Raw genomic sequence first — 18,648 nt, forward strand, 5'->3', positions numbered from 1 at the left:
TATAAATCACTGTAGCATAATGCTTTTAATATACTTCAAACTTAGTTTTAATTTTATTTGTTCAAAACTTACTTCTGAATATGTAGCCCAGCCATGGCACTAACAAGATTTCCTGATAAACAAAAACATTGTATAATCTTAATACTAATGTATAATCTTAATACTAAACTGCTACCTAAAAGTTTTACAAACCTGCAAATCTGTGAATGTGTATGAGCTTAAACTGAAGGGATACAGCGAATCGAAAAATATGCCTTATGACACTAAAAATTGCATTACTGTGAACATGCAGGGCACATGATGCACCCCCCCCCCCCCCCCCCCCCGGGCGACCCGAGAGAGAGAGAGAGAGAGAGAGAGAGAGAGAGAGATAGTGAGCTTAAAAAATGCAGAAAGCCTGGAATTAATGGAACATAAGTATGACCTCAACAAGAAAGGGAAGGGTAAACTGGCTGGGCTGATAGCAGGAAATTTGAAGGGGGGAGGATCTACATCTCATGGTGGAAACTCTTTTTTAGTGTAGGATCAGTGTCCAGTGGGAAACTCAGCCAGGCAAGTACTAAACATGTTAAAAAAGTTCAATATATTCACAAAAGTAAAGTGAAAAATAATGTTAGTATATTTCATCAAAATATTGGGGGATTGAAGAATAAAATTGATAAGATTCTGCTTTGTTTAGAAGATATAGAAACTGAGAATGTAATAGATGTGCTATGCCTGTCTGAGCATCACATTGTCACTGATATGCAAAAGGTTAGCATCAGTGGGTACAAATTAGCTGCACATGTAAGTAGAGATAATATGATGAGAGGAGGAGTTGCCATATATGTCAAAAGCTTCCACAGTGTAAAAAAATTTAGAAACTAAAAAACGTATGTAATAGCTCTTTGGAGCAGGGTGTTTTCCCCGATAGACTGAAATATGCCATTGTAAAACCGTTGCATAAAAAGGGGGATACATCGGATGTCAGCAACTACCGCCCAATCTCTCTTCTGACAGCTCTATCAAAAGTTTTTGAAAAAGTAATGTATTCAAGAGTAGCCTCCCATATTTGTAAAAATAAAGTACTAACAAAATGTCAATTTGGTTTTCAGAAAGGCTTTTCAACAGAAAATGCTATATACGCTTTCACTGATCAAATATTAAATGGTCTGAATAACCGGACATCACCCATTGGTATTTTTTTGTGATCTCTCAAAGGCCTTTGATTGTGTAAATCATGGAATTCTTTTGGATAAGCTGGATCATTATGGTTTGAGGGGGGCAGTGCACAAATGGTTTAATTCATACTTAACTGGAAGAAAGCAGAAAGTTGAAATAAGTGGTTCATGTAATGTTAAAACAACAGCTGATTCCTCAAACTAGGGGGCTATCAAGTACAGGGTCCCACAGGGTTTGGTCTTAGGTCCTTTACTGTTCTTGATACACATTAATGACTTAGCATTCCACATTGATGAAGATGCAAAGTTAGTTCTTTTTGCTGATGATACAAGTATAGTAATAACATCCAAAAACCAAGAACTAAGTGATGTAATTGTAAATGATGTTTTTCACAAAATTATTAACTGGTTCTCAGCAAACGGACTCTCTTTAAATTTTGATAAAACACAGTACATACAGTTCCGTACAGTAAATGGCACAACTCCAGTAATAAATATAGACTTTGAACAGAAGTCTGTAGCTAAGGTAGAATTTTCAAAATTTTTAGGTGTGTCCATTGATGAGAGGTTAAACTGGAAGCAACGCATTGCTGGTCTGCTGAAACGTCCAAGTTCAGCTACGTATGCTCTTAGGGTTATAGCAAATTTTGGTGACAAGAATCTCAGTAAATTAGCTTACTATGCCTACTTTCATTCACTGCTTTCGTATGGTATCATATTCTGGGGTAATTCATCGTTGAGTAGAAAAGTATTCATTGCTCAAAAACGTGTAATCAGAATAATTGCTGGAGCCCAACCATGGTCATCCTGCAGACATATATTTAAGGATCTAGGGATCCTCACAGTATATATATTCACTTATGAAATTTGTTGTTAATAATCCAACCCAGTTCAAAAGTAATAGCAGTGTGCATAGCTATAACACCAGGAGAAAGGATGATCTTCACTATGCAGGGTTAATTCTGACTTTGGCACAGAAAGGGGTAAATTATGCTGCCACAAAAGTCTTTGGTCAGCTACCAAACAGCATCAAAAGCCTGACAGATAGCCAACTAACATTTAAAAATAAATTAAAAGAATTCTAGATGACAACTCCTCCTACTCATTGGCTGAATTTTTAGATATAAATTAAGGGGAAAAAATGCAATATTTTGTGCAATGTAATATCTTGTACAGACATCTTTTATTAACCTGACACGTTCCACATCATTACGAAGTGTCGTATTCATGATCTATGGAACAAGTATTAATCTAATCTAATCTAATCTACTTCTTGTGTTATGCCTTCATTACTTCTTGTTTCTTTATTGTCAGCATGTATGATAAAAGTAAAATAAAACAAGAATATTATTTGTTGTTTCATGATTTTGTAGCAGATAAATGAGCTATGGCATAGTTTTACTCGCTTTGCTAGTAAAGTGTGAAAAATTTGTATTTATTAGGCTGTATTCAGGCTCACATATTCAGATATTTTCAGTAAATATTTGATCTCTCTGGGTTCTTTTCCTAGTTAGTAAGAAATAGTTTTCCCACCAGTTACTTTAAGCAGCTTTATTTGAAGCTTGAGGTTTTGATTTTCCATCATATACTTCTTACAGTCAGTACATTTGCTGTTCTATGTCCCTTGGCATTTCACCAAAGCCCTCTTGTTTGCAAACAGTACCTGATGTCCTGTGTGATGTTTTTATCATGAACTGAAGTATTTCAGTCAAGATACGGTACTTCACTTCTTGTTAAAAGCCACACTGAGTGATACATATGGTACAAATATTATGAATGTGAAAGTAACATTGTCTGTCAGTCAGTCAGTCAGTCTACTTTCACATCTGAACCACTGAATTGAATTTTATGAAGTTTGATAAGGAGATAGCTTGAACCCTGAGGCCAATCATAGTCTACTTAAAAAAATAAATCAGTAGCAGAGGTGATAATAGTTGTTAATAGTGAATCAAGACTGCAAAAAGTTTGTTGATATTGTACTGTTTTACAACACATCATGCAGGCAATAAAAGCTATGTCAAACTGAAAAGTATGGAAATGTAGATCTCAAAAACATCTACACAAAAGTCTATGAGAGCTTATGCTTATCTTTTACCCTTCACCCACAATCACCATTTTTTTGTTTCCATTGCACCTGATGCAGCGGATCTGAAAGACATCACAAAAGTGGTGAATATGGGTGAACCATGAAAGATAACTGCATGTTCTCAAAGAATTTTTTGTAGTTATTTTTGAGGTCTGTATTTTAGTATGACATCAAATTACATACCACATACGCTGCTGGCAAATGCTTTGCTGTATATAGCAGATTACCTTTAAATGGCTAAAAGAACTTTCGTCAAACATATGCCACTACAATTCTGATTAATTTAGCCTTCAATTAAATAAAAAATCAATACATTCATGTCAGAGCTGTGATGCTATACATATGCAATGACATTAAACATATTACACCTGACTTTGTGCAGTTGGACAGTACACAACATGAGCTGAGCTGCTTCGGTACTTATTCATCAAAACAATACCCCTGATACTCAAATGAAGAAGTTGGTGAAAGCTAATTGAATATATAAACAAATAGATGCTGTTACTAATCAATGGAGAACTTTCAGAGATGCTTACAAATGGCACTCTGTTTATATAGCAATGTATAGCTATGTTTTGATCATACAAACTGACCCCATTTTCAGACATAGTCTGTAGAATATTACCCTCTGTCAGTGTTCATATCTTTTCTTGAACATTTGCTAAATCAAATATCGTTAAGACTCCCTATGCCTTAGCTACAAAGAATCAGGTGTCTATAAAAATTGTTGTTGCAGAACTTTGGTGATAAGATGTAGAGCATGTTTTGCAAAATGCTGAACCACACAAATTTGTAACAAATGGATGAAAATGTTAAAAAGTCTGCAGTAGAGACCTATAAAAGATGTGACAGTTGTTGTACACATTTTCTGTAACAAGTAATAACTGCCACTGTGGAAAGATCTTTGTCAAACTTATGCCAACTAAAGACATAACTTTTGAGTAAGATGGCAGATGATCATTTTCATGGACTGGCATTGATGCATATCCATCAAGATATTGCACATCAATGATGAATGCTGAGGAAGTGTTGGCTATCTTCTGTGAGAAATACAAGAGGAAACTTTCATTCGACCATAAGTAATAATGACTGTGATAAAATTACCACTATAATAAAAGTACATATGAGGTGAATCCAAAATTTTCAGGACTGGTGCTGCCATCTGGAAAGTAGGAGTGCTAGTTCTGCAAGGTCCGCAGGAGAGCTTCTAAAGTTTGGGAAGTAGAAGACAAGGTACTGGCAGAAGTAAAGCTGTGAGGACAGGGCGTGAGTTGTGCTTGGGTAGCTCAGTTGGTAGAGCACTTGCCTGCAAAAGGCAAAGGTCCTGAGTTAGAGTCTCAGTCTGGCACACAGTTTTGATCTGCCAGGAAATTTCAGGAGTAGCATATCTTTGCACCACTAGGTGGTGAGGGCTGCATATCTGATGAGTCAGTGTGCAGAGTGGCATTCAGCTGGGAGGACATGTTGCATGTCCACATTGATTTCCATAATACTCTGTTTGGTGCGTGGTGATTTTACGATGGATCCACACAAACAGAACAGCACATGTGTATCAAATTCTGTGTGAATCTCAGGAAAAGTGCTACAGAGACCCCTGCAATGATTCAACAAGTGTTTGGGGGACAGAGCATGAGCTGTACATGTGTGTTTGAGTGGCATGCTCGGTTCAGGGCCGGCAGTACAGATGTCGAAGATGATGCTCACACTGGAAGGCCTGTTGTCAAGCTTCAACAACTGGTTCGTGCGGATTTACATCGAACCATTCAAGACCTTGCAGATGAAGTGGGTATTGGTTATGGGACAAGCCAATGAATGTGGACTGATAAATTTCGTATGCATCATGTCATGACAAAATTTGTGCCAAGGACCTTTACTGCCGATCAGAATGCACAGCATATTGAAGTGTGCACAGACCTTCGTCAGACCACATCTGATGATCCAACCTTCTTGTCACTGGTTATAACTGGCAACGAGAGCTGGATTTATAGTTATGACCCAGAGAAAAAGCAACAATTGTCCCAGTGGAAGAGTCCAGGCTCTCCAAGACCCAAAAAAGTGAGACAGGTGAAGAGCAAAGTGAAGAGCATGCGTTTTCTTTGATACCAAGGGAATTGTGCACAAAAAGATTCATCCCACCCAACCAAACAGTGAATTCTGCGTACTACTGTGTTGTTTTATGACAGCTCCATGAAAACGTGTGACAACGATGGCCTGAACTTTGGCGTCAAGGGAACTGGTTGGTGTATCACGACAACGCACCCTGTCACACACCCTTCCCACCAGGACCTTTTTGGCAAAAAACAACATGGCGGTTGTACCCCACCCACCGTTCTCATCAGATTTGGCACTTTGCAACTTCAGACTATTCCCAAAACTGAAACTAAAGTTGAAAGGTCGTCGGTTCGACACTGTAGAGAGTGTTCAAGAAGCATTGCTGGCAGTGATAAACACCCTCAAAGAACAGGACTTCCAGAAAACATTTAACCACTGCCAGAAGTGCTGGGACTGGTGTGTACATGTGGATGAGAACTACTTTGAGGGTGATGGTGACCATTAGTCCAAAGGTAAGGTTTTCAACAGATGGCAGCAACAGTCCTGAAAATTTTGGATAGCACCTCATATTTCTAATATCTATGTCTTACATGATGATGACTGTTAATAAAATTAATTTCTAATATGTAATATACAGTATATATACAGTGTGATGCAGCTGCCCTTACGTATGTGTTTAATGCAACTCAAAACACCTTCAAATACCACACAAATGATTTTCTAATTATCTCACTCACTATGCACAAACTATTTGTCCTACAGGAAAATTAAGCTGGACTTTTTTGGTGGGAACTTACTGTAGGTAAATTTTTTACTGGGAGACATTTTTACTGGAGGCCATGGTTTTTGAGTTACTAAGGGAGAATGCACTTGAAGTCCTTCTAATCCTAATGTGCCCCCCCCCCCCCCCCCTCCTGAAAAAATTCGGTATTCACCCCTGACTGAAATAAGAAAAAAATAATAACCACAGTAAAATCAGTCTGTTTGAAAGTGCACATCTTTGCAATCAAAACCAGCTGCTGGGTAACATTTGATATTGTGTAGCTATACTCCGTACATTTTAATGTACTTGGACCCTCACCAGTATGTAATCCACAATGTAGTTGAGATGTTAATGTTGAAGCCTGTCCCATTCCATGACAGCAGCCCTCATGATGTCATATAGAGCATGAGGAGGGTTGCTGCAATGGCACACTGCTAGCTTGAACTGGTCCCAGTCTTACTCAGCTGGGTTCTTTCAACTGTCATTGTAGGTAACTCCATTTCTTTGATACACTCCTCTTGAACTATACTGAAAACTACACAGGTGTCTGTATGCAATGATTTTCTGTGGTCAAAAGAGTATTGAGAAAGAGGGCTGGTTCCAAGCTATGAAAGTCATGATGGTGATGCAATTTTTTGTGCTGTTTATAACTGAGCATGGAATCATAGATACTGCTTGGAATGTACACACAAATGACAAGATAATGCCAGTCTTTAATAATTTTGACAGCCTCAAAAAATATCAGTGCTGATATGAAGTGAACTCTAATTTTCCTCGTCTGGTTTAGAAGTCTGAAAAGCCATTAATGAAGCATTCTATTGAATGTCTCTATAAACTGATTGGTAAATTGCTCAAGTGTTGACTGGAATTTAGAGTGGATGTGATGGGCACAATGCCATTAATTGGTTACATTATACACTTGACACAGTGTGCATTTGAATTCAGTTTCTCACTCCATGTTATCGGTACTTCTCTGCTCTTCCTATTTATTGCCTGACTGGCTGTCTAGGTGGTGTCTATAATCTTCAGGTACGGCATTTCACAATGGCAGACAACTGTCTCATTGAAATAATGTGCTGTTTCATCATCATCATCTAATGTTATTCCTGAAAACCTTGCAAGTAGTTATTGGGCCAGAAAAGCCTCTGTTAAGTCAACGATTGACAGTTGAGAGAGTTCAACTGAAGAAACGTACTATCATCCAATCATCATTTGTTCTACAAATGTCAACGTATTCATAATCATCAGTCTATTGTATCTTTTGATGGTACTCCTCCATTCCAATATTGCCCATGATGAAGCTGTTTTGATCGCTTTAAAGCAATGTTGTATTAACTTCTTTGGAACCTAAACCTGATACACCGCACTACATTTTCTTGTCCCATGTAAGTAATGTAACATGTAATAGTTTTGTTTTTGTTTTTCCCTGGAATGTTAATAATGATTTGCTTATCAAGTGAAAGAATGCCTATATACGGTTATAAGTGAACTAAAGTTAGTCTTAACAAAATTTTGGATTATTTTCATCAAAATTTCTTCAGTAAAACATGGTACCTATTTGGAGGTGCTCCATAGATATTTCATACATACCTAGCAAGCAGCCTGTCAAGTTGGCTGATGTCAAGATCACACTCAGCCTCGCTCAACTCTCGACTGTCAGAGAATCTGGAGGGAGGCTGCAGATGGTACACAGAGGAGCTGCCGTCATCCTCAGCAGAATATGACTCTACACTGTTGGTTAACAAAAGTTATTCTAATAATTGTCTGCATCAGAAATATGATATGAAGTACAAATTTATACAATCTGAAGTATTTTAAAATGTTGATCCCTGACATTAATCTTAAGGGAGGAAAATTAATCTCCTACACTTAACTGCACAATACCTTTTTTGTACATCACAGCACATGTTCATAATAAAATAGAAGGTGAGAGTTTTTATGTCATCAGTAACTCTTTCTTCAATATTTTTGGTAGTACATCAAATTTTAAAAAAATTATACATAATATTTTGTATTCTAAACTGGCTTTTCTGCTTTAAAGCAAGAAATTCTGCAGCACTGCTTAACTGTGGCTAGTTTGGTATCTATACGAGTGTAATGGTCTCTGGACACACAGTCATACTATACTAATCTCATATTTCATGTAATTGCTTGATACTACACAAAGGCGCAAGAAGAGCTGAATGAAACAGAAGAAAATTTTTGAGTCTACAGAAAGGAAAGACTGAAGGTTAAGGCAATAGTTTCCACACAAAATAGAAACGTAAAAGATATCTAGCAAACAAAATACTTACAAATGAAAAATGAAAAAAGGAAACACTTATATCTTGTGTTCAACACTAAGATCAGTGACAGCGTAGTCATAAGAACAACTGAGATTCCAAATGGCATAACAAAAAAAAAAAAAAAATGAGAATAGAATATTATTGGAATTCAAAGCCTACTTTGATATGTTATGCTGTTGGCCTGTAAAGATTCAGATGACAGTATGCTTTAATCTGCGAAGTATTAACCAAGGAAATATGAGCTGACATGAAGTAAATGAAAATAAAATAAATACAATGAATATGAGTAATTTTTTTGGACCTGATTGAAATATTCTTTGAGCCTCGATATCAATGCATGCAGACTTATTCATAACATCTGGCAAGATAATGACATATTCAGTAATCAGAAGTAATGCAGCACCATTCCAGTTTAAGAAATGCATCTGGAAGAAGTGTGTGAGTTACAGAGGTATAACAGTTTTTATCTTATAGATTAAATATCTGTAATTTTATGTTAGAGAACAGATTGAGGAAATTTGTGGCACAAAAACTGAAAGAAGAGCACACGTATTTAGGTTAAAACGGGTAGAAGATAGATAATACCTATTAAAAGAATGCTTCATGATGTGCTAAAGTACTGGGAGAGAAATAAACTAATTTCAAGTCAGAAGGCATATGACCACCAACCACATGGCCAAATATGGAATGTTTAAGATGCAAGGAACACCACATGAGCTGCATATAAATGTAGAGAAAAATATCAAGTCGGTTTGAAATGAAGAGTGGAAAGTGCCAAGTATACTACACGCATGTGTGTGCCACCTCTGCATACTAGCATGACCAGAGAGGTAAGTTATTTAATAGTCTTCTGAAGTTTCAGCAGCACAAGTAATAGTGGCTGGCATTCACAAAGAATTACCCTCCACTGCTCATGGCAGTTCTTTATGAGACGTTCAAAATTCATAAAAATAACTGAGAACAGATTTGTCATACCAAAAATTGTATAGTTTGCCAAAGATTCAGAAATTGGATACTCCACAAAGCCTGGCTGTAAGCATTACACACCTTTTGCCTACCCTACACCTACCGTATTTACTCAAATTTAAGCCGCACCTGAAAAATGAGACTCGAAATCAAGGAAAAACTTTTTTCCCGAATCTAAGCCGCACCTGAAATCTGAGACTCGAAATTCAAGGGGAGAGAAAAGTTTTAGGCCACACCTCCAAATCGAAACAAAGTTGGTCCATTGTAATATGAGACACAATTTAGGTCAAATGAATGACGATACAGCTACAGTAGTTTGGTTCGAGTCATAAGGTTAGCAATTACGCTTTACCAGGTAGCGCTCCATCCGTATTTATCGTTCACATTTTCACCAATATCTGGAACATCTTCAATATTCCGAACTTCACATTCTGCTGGCAAAGTTGTAAAAAGGTTGTTGATTCTCTGTCATTTCAAAAATTCACTTAAACACACACATCAATAGTGATATGAAACATTTCGATCCAGCTATGTTCACTTTCCAAAGAGCTCTCAATATGGACTTCCCATATTCATGAACAACACTGATGGTTTAGATGGACAGAAGACTGCTTTGACCACATGACAGTTGACCTTGTTCTGCCAGCCACATAGAATGACTGGTACTCAAGCTGCAGCATGGAAACACAAAAATGTTAATAACTCACAAACTGTTAACTTTGGACCCATACTGTATTAATAAAAATGTTTGCAGATGATCTTTTGATGTATAGCATTGAAAATACAATTTCCTGTCATTAACTTTACCTTAGTTTTTTCATAAACTAGGGAGCTTATAGCAAAATGCCAAAACCTGCGTCACTTTACTTTCAATGTAAAACATCCTTGCAAAACTTGATCAATATTGGTGACCCACATGTCAGATCCTTCTCTTGTTATAAGAACAGTAAGGGGACCATACTCTAACTATGAAAAACACCCCATGCCAAAAAACTCCACCTCCTCCTCATTTCACTGTGAGCACTACACATGATGGCAGACAATGTTCTCCAGGTAGTCACCAATGCAAATCCTTCCATCAGCTTGACACACCATATAGCATGATTAATCACTCTATATCACTAGTTTCCAGTCATGCAGTATCATGTGGCATCATTCTTTACACCACATTAGTATTGCTAATCACTGACTATGGAAATGTCGCTTGTGAGGAGTTACTCAACCATTTTACCCTGTTCTTTTTAAGTTCCTATGCATTGTCATTGTGCTATCTGGGGTGCTGGTAACAGTCTGGAAGCCACAAGCGATTCCTTTGGCTGATTTCATGCAATTTTTACAGCCACCCTCTGCAATGCACAAAGGTATCTGTCCATCAGCACATGAGTTCTACCTGGTCTTGGTTTGGCTTTGGTTGTTTCTTTGAATTTCTGTTTCACAATCACACACCAACATGGGTAGCTTTAGAATAGTTGAAATGTCCCTGTCGGATATGTTACTGAGGTGACACCCAATGACTAATCCATGTTTGAAGTCACTGAATTCTTCTGAGTGAACCATTCCACTCTTACTGTTTCTCTACTGACAAGACAATACTCCCCACTACTTTTTATAATGCCAGGTCAACCTCTTGTCACACTGAGCAGTCAGTTCCACATTACATCTGAATACTTTTGATCAGATAGTGTAAGTTCATGCACACCCCTGAAACTGATTCTTGTCCAGAAAATCTCGCATGGAGCTTCAGTGTCTGCATCCATGGATTCAATTTTCTTGCAACAAATACTTTACTTGCATTTACAATTAGCCTATCCTTTTGATACATCCCTAAATGTTCCCCAAAATCCTTACAATTCAGTTTTAGGTAAACCATTAGGATTTCAATACTCTAAGCTATGCGGGCATTTCTTTGGATTTTACACAGATACCGCTGGGTCTCCTGCAGTTATCATTAGTTGGACCGAAGGAGAGTTGCCTAATCTACAAAATCCTCATGTGCACCTCACATGCAGTACAGCTACCTGTATAGTAGCCTCTAACATGTTGAGCACACCTTATTCATTTAGGGGGACTCTAAGAAGTCACAGTCTAATTCACAACAGAACCTTCACTGTCAACTGAGATTCAGAGGACCATTATCAGTTCTGAGGATAATACTGAGATTGTAAGCTGTGTCAAAATTCTGTGAGCAAGACCAGTTGCTGGAATGATCCAAACATGATCTCTGAGCTCAGGCAAAGGGCATCACTTGTCCCAATGCACACCACAGTCTGCTGTTGGTTGCAACCTGTTCTTTTGTTGGCTGCCAGAACAGCTTCTCCAGCATGTCAAATGAGGTACCCAGGCATAACCATTGAGTGCACCAGGTGTTCCTTCCCAACCCTTGCTGCCTCTTCCCTAGGTAAGAACTTTCCAAACTTTTCCCCATGATGACACCCTTCTAATACACATGATTTCACAAGACACCATTTCACTAATACTAATAAAAGCTGTTCTATTTTAACAAATGATATTTTAAAGAAATATTAGTTTTTATATTTAATTCCTAAGTGCAGTATATTTATACATTAAACTCCATTTCACAGATACAGAATTTGTCAATACTACTATGAATTCAATGACTCATGTGGGCTTGATGAGAGCATTACAAATCTGCCTTACATTAGCTTGGAAGTAGGATAAATTCACACACATTTCCTCTTCTAACTTTCTCAAACTTCCACGTGTAACTGTTTTATATTAGTCATAATAGAAAGTGCACTCCAACATGAATGTTGCAGAAAACTGCATCAAATGATGAATGCTCTTTTACTTAGGTAAGGGTAAGCTTGCTGAATATAAATCTAGAAGTTCCATAATCTGATTCTTCAGTTTCATATGAATATTATACAAGACTGCAGCAAAACAATGAAAGCTCTTCTACTTAGATGAGGTAATCATGCTCAATATAATATCTGATTCTTGGTACTCAAGTTTTAAAGTACAGTTGTTCTTCATTATACCAGATCTTCCTCTCCAACAAGTTGAAGTTCAGAAGTACTGGAAAGCATGAAATGATTTCTTATCCAGTCATACCAGTTTATATCTAGTGTTGGGAAATATCCATCCAATCTCTTCTGCAATTGCAATATAGTAGTCAGTTGTATTTTGTTGCTATGTGCACGTTCATATGTCAATGGAAACATTTCAAAATTGCTTTCTTCTATTTCTCTCAACCAAACCTCAACTTAAAGGGTGATGGTTAGGAAATGTGCACCCTTACTTTGTAGACTAGCATTTGTATTACTGAGTATTTGAAGGGCTGACATGTTGCCAAGTTTGTTACGACTATGCTGCAGAAGTTTCACTGAGAATCCCTTACACATCCTCTACAATGTCTCAATCTCTCCTCATGTGATTTCATGTTTTTGCAGCCCTAAAAAAAGACTCTTATGGCCATCAGCTTGCTTTTGATGAAGAGATGCTTACCTAGGTACAATCATGGTTCCGTAGGCAAGTGTAAATATCTTTCCCTGAAGGCATTGATCATATCGTCTCACACTTGGATAAATATATTAACAGTATGGTGACTACTTTTGAAATCAATGAACCTATATAGTTTCAGAGACCTTTACAAGTCTCACACATCTAAGATGTATTTATGCAGACTGAAGAGACAAATGAAAATTTGTACTAAGCCCAGGATTCGAACCTGAGTCTTCTGCTCACTAGGCAGATATGCTAACCACATTGTTTGAGTTTAGGGGGAATACGAAGTGCCCTAAAGTGTAAATGGGAATGTGGACTGAGGCATTTTAGGGTAGTCCATGGAGTTGTACACATCCACAGTTCCAGGGTCTCATAGTGGTTAGCACATATACCTAGTGACCAGAAGACCCAGGTTTGAATCCCAGCCTTGGTAAAAAATTTCATTTGTTGCTTCAGTCTGTATACATACTTTTGAAATAAGAGTTTACTTAATTTTTCTCCATCTGTCTCATTTTCATTTGAATGCCCCTTATAATTTATCATTTTAACAGTCTTTTCTGAAACTGATTACAAATTCTTTCCAATGGTTTCTCCTGTAAGCACTTCTCTATGTAGAAATCGGTGTATAATAATCAGTTTTTGTTTTGTGTTTCACCTGTGTAATGAATCCTTTTATGGAACCTGTCACTGAAGGGTGCCACATGTGCGAAGTTACACAGACAAAATATCAGTATGCAACATGTAGATCAGTCATTTAATATGCCATCTGTGGTTACAAAGAATAAAGAGAAAGATGAAACTTCCTAGCAGATTAAAACTGTGTGCCAGACAAAGATTCAAAACGTGGACCTTTGTCTTTCATGGGCATGTGCTCTACCAACTGGGCTACCCGCACATGACGCTACCAGTCCTCACAGCTTTACTTCTGCCAGTACCTCATCTCCTGCCTTCCAAGGCAAAGGTTTTGAGTTTGAGTGTCAGTCAATCCCACAGTTTTAATCTGCCAAGAAGTTTCATATCAGCATGCACTCTACTGTAGAATGAGAATTAATTCTGAAGAGAAAGATGTTTCATATTATTTTATCATAAGTTTTTTCATATCTACTTCATTCTGAATTTACTAGTCTCTCCACACTCTTGATGCCACTATTCAACACCCCCAGGGTGTCAGGACACCCAGTTTGGAAAGCTCCTTCCTAAGGAGTACCTAACGGTACTCACCATATATTGGAACTACTGATGATAAATAGACCCACATCCTTTTTTGTTTGCTTCACCTTAACATAGGACACAATAATTCCTTTGATTAGCAAAGACATGACTGTAACAGCTTGAGTTGTCCCTGTTCCTGTCTCCTCTGCACAAAGTGCCTAGACCTACCACTGACATACCAATCACACTTAAGTGGACAAGTGGTGATAGATCCCGTAGGGACAGTATCTGCAGGACAGCACAGTAGTCATGCTACCTTTGATACATCTGGTGCTGATGGCCTTGCAACAGTGGTACCAACAGTTCCCATCAGGTCACCAAAGTTAAGAACTATATGGTGAGGCTAGCATTTGGATAGGTGACCTCCCGGGTCTGCTGAGCTCTGTTGGCAAGTGGGGTGCACTCATACCTTGTGACCAACTGTGACCATTTGTGTATCCTGTGATGCTTATCGTATGAGATTGATACAGCAAATGGTTGGTACCGTTGAGCCTCCTGAGACCTGTTCAGATGGAATTAAGTTTTTTGGTATCTCTGGTATGTGACTGTCAATAGCCATCCAAACACACCCATTCACAGCAGCCTCCAATTGTGTGACAGTAGTCAGGGTGATTTCCAGCTGTTTATGAACATCGCCTAACTCATCCCATGCTTGAGAACAGTGTACACTGTGGGGCATCACGAAGCAACGTTTCTGGATTGTGTTGTATCTATGCTTTGAGAGAATCATGTTACTACAGTTTGAAGCTCCTCTTGATGCTTTTCTGCACTTCTGACTTAAAATTTAGGTCGTTTTGAAAATCTGCCTTATCCAGACACTATTTCTTTTTATCCACCCACATGTTTTGACACCTGTGTGTTGTCTTCTAAGGGTCAAATTTTATTTCTGTAATGAATAATCTAAAGTCTACAATCATTTTTCTTTTGCAGGCATAAAGATTATAATATGTGTTTTTTTTTGTTTGTTTCAACTGCTCATCTAAAAATTACACTGCTACTGAAGCTGCATTATTATAGGTGGGTTTTTGAACCCTTTTTTGATCACTTCTGACAGCATGTTATCTGCAAAGTAGTCATGGAGAAACTTCCTTGTGCATTTCTGAAGTACTATTTCCTAGGTAGTGATTATGTATGTTACTGTACTTACAATTCCCATCCTGTTGTATACCTCTGGTGGATACCTCTTTCCACTGTTATTGAGTATACTGTTTCCACACTGTTATTTATAAAAAATTTCTCACACCTTTACTTCACACATGTGGAAAATACATGAAGTTAATAAGTGAAATTAATTTAGATTGAAATATGTATTTAAAATTAAATTTTTAATGGTGTAATATGACTTCATCTATGATGCAGCTGTTAGTATAAATTGGCATGTGTAATATATTTTTAAAAATTTTCTGTAGTGCCTCTGAGACCAATATAAAGTGAACAACTACTGCTCTGTTGTACTGTGCAAAGACTTTACTTCATTCTGGTATTAAACAGGTGCTATTGCATAAGTTGAGTGGGGGTACCTTGTGAGACATGGTAGATCTGACTTAAGACAAGGCATAGCGAGTTTTCAGAAACAAACCTTGACTACCTGGCATGTGGCTGCATTCCTCTCTTGCCACTATGCACAGGCTGAGTCCTTCTTCTTTGTGGAAGGGGAGAAGTCTCATTTGACTCCGTACTTGAATCAAGATGGTATAGTTCTGCAACAAGAATGATATGCCATTTTAAATTACAGCACTATTCTATTTTCAGATCATAGTGGCAAACATTGTCAACTACTCAATGAATGAAATAATTTATCACTTTACCAGCCATTCAATATTCATTTATTCAGTATCATGTTCTGTAAGTCCTATCATGGAGGAGAAACTCAGTGATGTGGAACAAGTCAAGGTACACGTTTATAAAGAAAAGCAGTTGTTGAAAACTATTATTGCTCACTGTAATAATAATTAATCACCAAATATGTGCTACACACTCTTTATTCTAACACACATTAAATGAACACAGTAAAATTAGCAGGCTTGCTGCTATTTTTGAAGGAAGTGTTTTTTCTTCATTATAAATAAGTACTACAGTTAGCTTAATGTTCATGTAGCCACAGTGATATTTCTCAAACAATAGCTGCTATCTGTTACACTATTACAAGAATATCCCATCAGTAGTTACAAACAGTATTTAAGAGTAAATGTACTGTGGAGTCAGAGTAAGAACTCTTAAGATCTTTGATAAGGCCTCTACAAAATATGCTGTTATTTTCTGTAACAACAGTGATACTACTCTTCTTTCCTGAATAAAGGGTGGAGAAGGGGGTGGGGATGGGAGAGGGGATAATGTTCTCTGTGTCTGTGGCATTCGATAAGTTACAGTGACACTTTGTTGCACTAAATTGTGAGCACCTTGAGGAACTCAGCATTAGTTTTCTTGGTATGGGCTTAGCAAATCCAGTTTTCCTGAGCGACAATTGGTAAGTGCCAGCAGTCCTCTGTAATCATAAGCTCTGGGCATGCTTCAACAACCACTGTGCACATGGGAACAGAACGACCTGTGTTGCAGGGAATAGGGACATTAGTTTAAGTGCCTGGATTGACAGGACAATAAAAAAATAAATAATTAAAAAAAACACCCTCAAACTCAAGATATACTGTTTGCTGATGGGGTGCACGGCTGTTGAGGCAGAACAGTCATTAGCAAGCAACCTCTGGGGAACCTGCTGCCCCTCAGTTGTATAAGGCTTACTCAGGCAAGTGGGGCTCTATCTGGGTTGACACATATTTCCCTAGCTATTCCTGTAATCAAGAAGAAACCCTCGAACTTATCCTTTTCAACTCCCAGTGGAATAGATGTACTGCTGATGGGTATCAACATCCAACTTAATTAGAGGGCTCATGTTACCAGTCCTCCTGATACAGGGAATAATGCAAAGACTTTTGCTTTCAGTAACAGAACACATGCCGCTAGTCAGAATGTGATTTTAATTGTTAAAAGGAAGGAGAGCAATACTGAAAAAGTTTCACTTTCTACATTTAGAGGGCATAAATAGCACTTTAAAATCTGCCAACAATTGAGAAATGGGATACCACTGGTTGAAACTTCTAGCTCCCAACAAGCAACGAATCTGCAGAATGCTAAATACCTTAGGGAATATGCAATTGAAAGTGACAGTACACCTTGAACTACGTCAAAGGTGTTGTGTTGTGCCAAGATCTTGTGTATAACCCTAAAGAAGAATTGTAAGATGACTAAGCTCAAAAAGGTATTGATGTCCAAATTTAATGTAAAGGGTGGATAGTGATCTGGTCGAATTAAACTCCTTTATCTCTACTTTCAATACCATGAAACTTCCAGGGCATATCAAGGCAGGTTTCCTTCACTTAAATGTGTAGCTTTATGTTCTGAGCCCAGTGCACAGTTTTAAATGCCAGTGCTTTGGGCACACTACTGCAGGATGCAAGGGAGCAGCCACAAATGACAAATGTGATAAGGCCACCATGAAGGGATCACTTGTTCATCTCCAGCAAAGTGTATAAATTGCTCTGGAAATCACCATAACTAGAGTATCTGCGTTAAGGAAAGGAAGATACGGGAGTTCAGAACAACAAAGCACATCCCATATAAGGAGGCCAAAAACGTCTATACATTCCTTATTTATTTCAAAATAGCTCTTAAAAAGCCTATTCCAACATCCAATGCCTTTTTGAAAATGGAGGTTAATAGTGTCAGCATTACCATCTGTGTTTTTCAGTCCACTTGCAAAGCCGCAGCTATTTCAGAGCCCATACCACGCCATGAGAACGGCAGAAAAAGCCATGTTTGCCAATGACATGGAGCTCTCAGTGCCTCCAAAAGGCAGAATTCAATAAACAGACCAGCACTACCATTACCAGTGCTGTGGATGTTCCCAAGAAGTTTCTTCCTACAAAGTCTTATCAGAAAAAAAAAAGAAAAAACAAAACAACAAGTGAGAAGTGTCAGCTGCAGAGGAAGACATGTAGCAAACCATCAGACAGTGTCAACCTCATTCTATTTGACAGTTTTTCTGATTCTGATTTGGAGTCAATAGAATATTAAGTCTGCCTGGTGCAGCCATCCGGGCCCCAGACTGCACCTCCATCTGTTACAGGAACTCCATGCTGGCAGAGAGACAGGGAGAAAGGAAAACCTTACCAATAAAATGGGCTCCATACTACAGTACAGCATCAGTGGGTTCAGGATATAAGTGAAGGAATTGAAACTCCTAACCCAGAAGTGTCCTCTGTAGTTGTGTTTACAGGAAACATGTTTTAAATGTACTGAAACCCCTCTGCTACGGTGCTATACCCTCTACCACAATCATGATCAGATTGGGGACAGGACCAAAGGAAGTGAAGCTATGTTCGTCAATAACACTCATCACTTCTCTGCTCTCCCCTTGGTTACTGACCTGCAAGCAGTTGCAATTGAAGTTCATAGAGGTGAGAGGATCACTATCTGCTCACTATATTTACTTCCACAGGATGCCATAGACTCTGAGGCTCTCAGGGATTATATAGAACAATTCCCCTGACCATTACTACTACTCTGAGACTGTGATGCCCATAATATATTATGGGGCTTGAACTCTACTTGCCTTAGAGGTTAAGTTTTGGAGAGTTTCATGATGTTTCAGAAGCTGTGTAT

At 38.1% G+C, this 18,648-nt stretch overlaps 1 protein-coding gene across 1 annotated transcript in view; it reads right to left on the minus strand.

Annotated features, from left to right (window-relative positions):
* Positions 1 to 18,648, minus strand: part of LOC126133935 (Down syndrome cell adhesion molecule-like protein Dscam2) — a 367,718-nt gene that overhangs the window by 15,658 nt on the left and 333,412 nt on the right. The window contains exons 30-31 of the mRNA XM_049915191.1: positions 15,569 to 15,689; positions 7,652 to 7,792 (exon numbers count right to left, since the gene is read on the minus strand). Coding sequence (XP_049771148.1) covers positions 15,574 to 15,689 — 116 coding nt within the window. The 3' untranslated portion in view covers positions 7,652 to 7,792; positions 15,569 to 15,573. The remainder of the gene's footprint in view (positions 1 to 7,651; positions 7,793 to 15,568; positions 15,690 to 18,648) is intronic.

Source organism: Schistocerca cancellata, chromosome 1 (genome assembly GCF_023864275.1).
Source record: "Schistocerca cancellata isolate TAMUIC-IGC-003103 chromosome 1, iqSchCanc2.1, whole genome shotgun sequence".
In the NCBI taxonomy this organism is placed as follows: domain Eukaryota; kingdom Metazoa; phylum Arthropoda; class Insecta; order Orthoptera; family Acrididae; genus Schistocerca; species Schistocerca cancellata.